Source organism: Pongo abelii, chromosome 3, assembly GCF_028885655.2.
Source record: "Pongo abelii isolate AG06213 chromosome 3, NHGRI_mPonAbe1-v2.0_pri, whole genome shotgun sequence".
NCBI lineage: Eukaryota > Metazoa > Chordata > Mammalia > Primates > Hominidae > Pongo > Pongo abelii.
Window position 1 is genome coordinate 7,363,321 of NC_071988.2, and position 4,963 is coordinate 7,368,283.

At 43.6% G+C, this 4,963-nt stretch overlaps 1 protein-coding gene across 1 annotated transcript; it reads right to left on the minus strand.

The window, feature by feature from the left end:
* Nucleotides 1–3,126: 3,126 nt before the first annotated feature.
* LOC100437854 (uncharacterized protein encoded by LINC01587) lies at nucleotides 3,127–4,322 on the minus strand. The gene is made up of 2 exons (XM_024246479.3): nucleotides 3,962–4,322; nucleotides 3,127–3,242 (listed from the first exon to the last, which is right to left on the minus strand). Exons 1-2 carry the CDS (start codon nucleotides 4,122–4,124, stop codon nucleotides 3,127–3,129), a joined length of 279 nt encoding a protein of 92 aa, XP_024102247.1. The 5' UTR covers nucleotides 4,125–4,322.
* Nucleotides 4,323–4,963: the final 641 nt, after the last annotated feature.

Genomic DNA, 4,963 nt, shown 5'->3' on the forward strand with positions numbered 1-4,963 from the left:
ATCACAACACCCACAGTAATAGTGCCAACAGCATCATCACAATACCCATAGTAACAACATTAACATGATCACAGCATCCACAGTAACAGTGTCAACAGCACCATAACAACATCCACGGTAAGGTGTTACCAGCATCATCACAACATCCACAGTAACAGTGTTAACAACATCATCACAACATCCACAGTAACAATGTTAACAACATCATCACAACATCCACAGTAACAGTGTTAACAACATCATCACAACATCCACAGTAACACTGTCAACAGCATCATCACAATACCCATAGTAACGTTAACCTTATTCCAGCATCCACAGTAACAGTGTCAACAGCAACATCACAACATCCACAGTAACAATGTTACCAGCATCATCACAACATCCACAGTAACAATGTTAACAACATCATCACAACATCCACAGTAACAGTGTCAACAGCACCATTATGACATCCACAGTGAAGCATCAACAGCATCATCACAACACCCACAGTAATGCCAACAGCATCATCACAACTACAGAAACAGTGTCTAGAGCATCATCACTACTTCCATAGTAACATCAACAGTGACATAACAGTATCAAGAAACAACATCAACAGCATCATCACAACACCAGTAATAATAGTGTCAATAGCCTCATCGTGACATGACACCCACAGTAATAGTGTCAACAGCACATCACTGTACCCATAGTAACATTAACATCATCACAACATCCACAGCAACTGTTAACAGCATCATGACAACGTCTACAGTAATAGTGTTAACAGCATCATCACAACATCCACAGCAACTGTTAACAGCATCATGACAACATCTACAGTAATAGTGTTAACAGCATCATCACAACATCCACAGCAACTGTTAACAGCATCATGACAACGTCTACAGTAATAGTGTTAACAGCATCATCACAACATCCACAGCAACTGTTAACAGCATCATGACAACATCTACAGTAATAGTGTTAACAGCATCATCACAACATCCACAGCAACTGTTAACAGCATCATGACAACGTCTACAGTAATAGTGTTAACAGCATCATCACAACATCCAAAGTAACAGTGTCAACACCACCATCACAACATCCACAGTAAAGCGTCAACACCACCATCACAACATCCACAGTAATAATGTCAACAGCATCATCACAACATCCACAGGAACAACATCATCACAGCCTCCACAGTAACACTGTCAACAGCATCATTGCAACATCCACAGTGACAATGTCAACAGCATAATCACAGCAACAGTAGCAGCACAGCGGCAGCAACAACTGCCACAAAATGGCAACAACAGCGGTATCAACAATAATAAGAACAGTAGTGAAAACATTGTCATCAACAACAGCAAAAACATCAGCAGCCACATAATCCGCAGCAACAGCAGCAAAAATAGCAAGAGCAGTAGCAGCAGCAGCAGTAACAATAACAAAAACAGGAGCAACACCATCAACGGCAATAACAATGCTAGGTAGCATTTATAGAGTGCTTATCTCACACCAGCCTCCAGGCTAAGTGCAGAACATGCATGATCTCATTTAACCCTCACAGGATTTATCTTAAACAGTGGAATAGAGAGAGACTGTAGATAAAATTATGCCCATGAGATAGGTGTAATCCAGTAAAAAAGGACTCAGTTGTTGAGCTGGGTAGGTCTGGGTTCTAATCCAGATTCTTTTATTATCTAAGCAACCTCAGGCAAGCTCTTTAACCTTCCTGCATTTCAATTTGTCATCTCCAAGTGGGGAAGAAAATCTGCACCCTGGAGTTTTTGTGAGGACTCTGTGAGGTCGTGGGGTGAGGTACTGGCACGTTCCCACGGGGTCACCTGGGTGGGAAGGCATCTTGTCAAATCAAACTCAAGAGGAACCACTGGGAGGATGAGGTTGTGGCTCTGCCCACCCTCTCTCTTCTCCAGTATTCTTTTTCTTTTCATCATGTTGGTTTCTCCCAGCTGGGAGCTGTCAGAAAAGCTCAGAAGGGTGGGGGGAAAAGGCAGCCTTTCATCCCCTAAGCTTGTCATCCTCAGCTTTTTGCCGATGCTCAGTTCTTTCTTCCTAGGGAAGATAAAAAAGAAAACACATAAAAACCCCACAAACATAAACACATCAGACACAATCCTACTTCTTCAAGGCAGAGTCTCAGGAGACTGCCTTCTAAGGGGAAGACAAAGGGAATTGGACCTTTGTCCATCTGGGAGCAGGCTCTGCATGTTTGTTCTTAGGAGACTTGGCACAAAGGCGAAGGTTGGCTCTCCACCTCCCAATAAATGTGGACACACTTTCCATAGGCCCTGTGTCTGAAAGCAGCACAGTGCCTTTGAGAAGCTGGGATGCTGGAAACAGCACACTTAGAATGAGCACAAAAGAGGATGGCTGAAGCAACTCCCCCACCTTGGCTGACAGAATTCATCTATGAATATAGGTACTCACTCCTCCTTCTGTGCCAAGCATCTAATCAATGAAATGATAGTTACTCTTCCCCATTAGCTTCATGAAGTCAAAGCCTGCTTTGTTTGGTTCACCACTGTATTCACCATTACTATTGTCCCCAGTAGGTCATATTCTCCTAGAAGCAGAGCCTGAGCCAAGGATTCAATGCAAGGGATTTGTTGAGGAAGTGCTCCCAAGATGTACCAGTGAGGCAGTTGGGGGTGGGGGACAAATAGGGGAGGAGAGGAGACTCAACAAGTGTATCATCTTGGGTGACACCTCAGCCTCATCTTGGTCTTAAGTGGTGTGCTGTAGCAGAGATGATATCTCAGAGTGTGTCCTCTCCAAGGCACACGTGCTGGGCTTTTGTATTCCCACAATGGTCAGTCACTGGCTGTGGCTTAGGGGGGATGGGAAGGGCTGAAAATGAGTTGCCAAGTTGTTCCAGCTCTCCAGGGAAGGCCCCAGTGCTCAGGGGAAACTTAGCAGCAGCGCATACAGGGGCTGGGCTGGATGCACAGGGCTGGTAAAAGGCTTCAGAGGGGGTCTGAGCTGGGCACCATCAGGGTCTGCTGTTTTTCTTTAATCCAAGAATTGAGAGAGAGAAAGCAGTAAAAAAAAAAAATAGGATTGCATTGATTCTTTTCATGTAGACTCTATGATCTGGACAGAAAGTGACCTTCATTGATGCATTGCAGTTGAGTGAGCACTGGAGACAGTCGCACTGGGGTTTGGGTCAAAGGTCCAGCTGGCAGCAAAGCATTCTGGCTCTGTTTTATCTGCTGTGTCTGCAGTTGCTGTATGTGGAAGGAAGAAGGCTGGTGTTCCCAGGTCTCCTTTTATATAATTATAAAATGAGCTTTTATAATTATAAAAGCAATGCGTGAAAATAAACAAAATCAACATTCCTGAAGGGGCTAAAATATGCTATTTTGGTAGGTCGACTATTTCAGTTAAAGGCACTTGAAAAACAGCAGGTGCAAACAGATCAGTCTGAACTTCATTTTCTTAAAAGCAAAAGATGAAATTCCCATGTGAAAGATGTCCTCCCTACACTAGAGAAAAAGCAAGGTTGTTATCATTAAGGACAAGAAAGTTGAAGTGGAACGAATTTTGTACAAACAAGCCTTGTTCAACTAACATTTGTCATGCTGGCTACTTCTCTATCCAGTTAGCCACCCTAGCCTAAGACCCTTTGCCTGATCACATGTTTACAGTTTATAATTCTTTGTCATATCTGGTAAAGAATTAACTGACTTTGACAGCTTCTTTGTGTCTTTATTTCTTTATGAGGCTCCTATGCTATGTAAAACTTGTGTTGTGCTTTGCTCCTGTTAATCTATGTTATGTCAATTTAATTCTTGGACCCTCCTGGGACCCTAAAAGGGTGAAGGAGTATTCTTCTGTCCCAACAGTTTCTGTCCTAAAAGGCTGAGCACCTTCCGACTCACTCTGGAGCCTGCAGATGGGATCCTGAGGGGCCTAATAAACGATGGAAGAAAGTAGGAATTCTTACCAAGGTCAGCTCTCCTGGATTTCTGTCCGTAGTGTCCAATTGAAAGAAGAAGGTAAAAGTTTTTGCTTGTTCCTTCCTTCCCAAATTCAACTGACAGGAAAAAAATTGTAAAAAATTGATTCTTTGAATTGTGAGTCTTGTGAATTTGCTTCTGGGTGTCCATTGGTAATTGATCCACAGCCTCCTAGGAAGTCCTTGTTTTTCTTATCTCTGTCTTTTGTGTGGGTTGTCATAAGGAGGAAAATTATAATTAATTAGATTTGAGGTAGGAGGCTGGCAGGGCTTGTTTTCTGGTCATAACCCCGCTGATCTGGTTTGAAAGGATATGGTTGAAACAGAATGCAGTGAAGAAGCCAGCCAAAATAAGCAGATGGCCATGAAAGTGACCTGTAGTTGCCCTCACTACTCATTAGCATAAAGACATTCCCGTGGGTGCCGTGACAGTTTACACATGCCATGGCAATGGGCCATAGCAATGGCCTGGAAGTTACCATATATGGTTCTGGACGCTCTCTGCCCCTTTTCCAGAATGTTCTGAATAATCCACCTCTTAATTAGCATATAACTAAAAGTGGGTATAAATACAGCCGCCAACTGCTTATACACTGCTGACTCTGGGCACACTGCTTATGGGTTAGCCCTGCTCTGCAAGGAGCACACTGGCACCATAAACACTGCTTTCTCTCACCACTGGCTCACCCTTGAGTTCTTTTCTGGGTGAAGCCAAGAACCCTCTCAGTTTGATCCCCAGTTTTGAGGCCCACCTGTCCTGCATCAGACTCTCCTTCATCTTCTTTGAAGTCATAAGAGCTTGGCTTTGTAATCAGTGAAAATGTGCTCTTTGGTTTCTATCAGCCTAGGGCCCAAGCTGTTGGGATTGTGCCCAGCAGTTAGCCAGCTCTCCAGGATTCTGAAACATGAAGTGTCTCTTTGTATGAACTGCGCCAGCTCTCAGGAGAGTTTGTCATAATTGTGTCAGCCTTTGTTGCCCTGTTAACAATG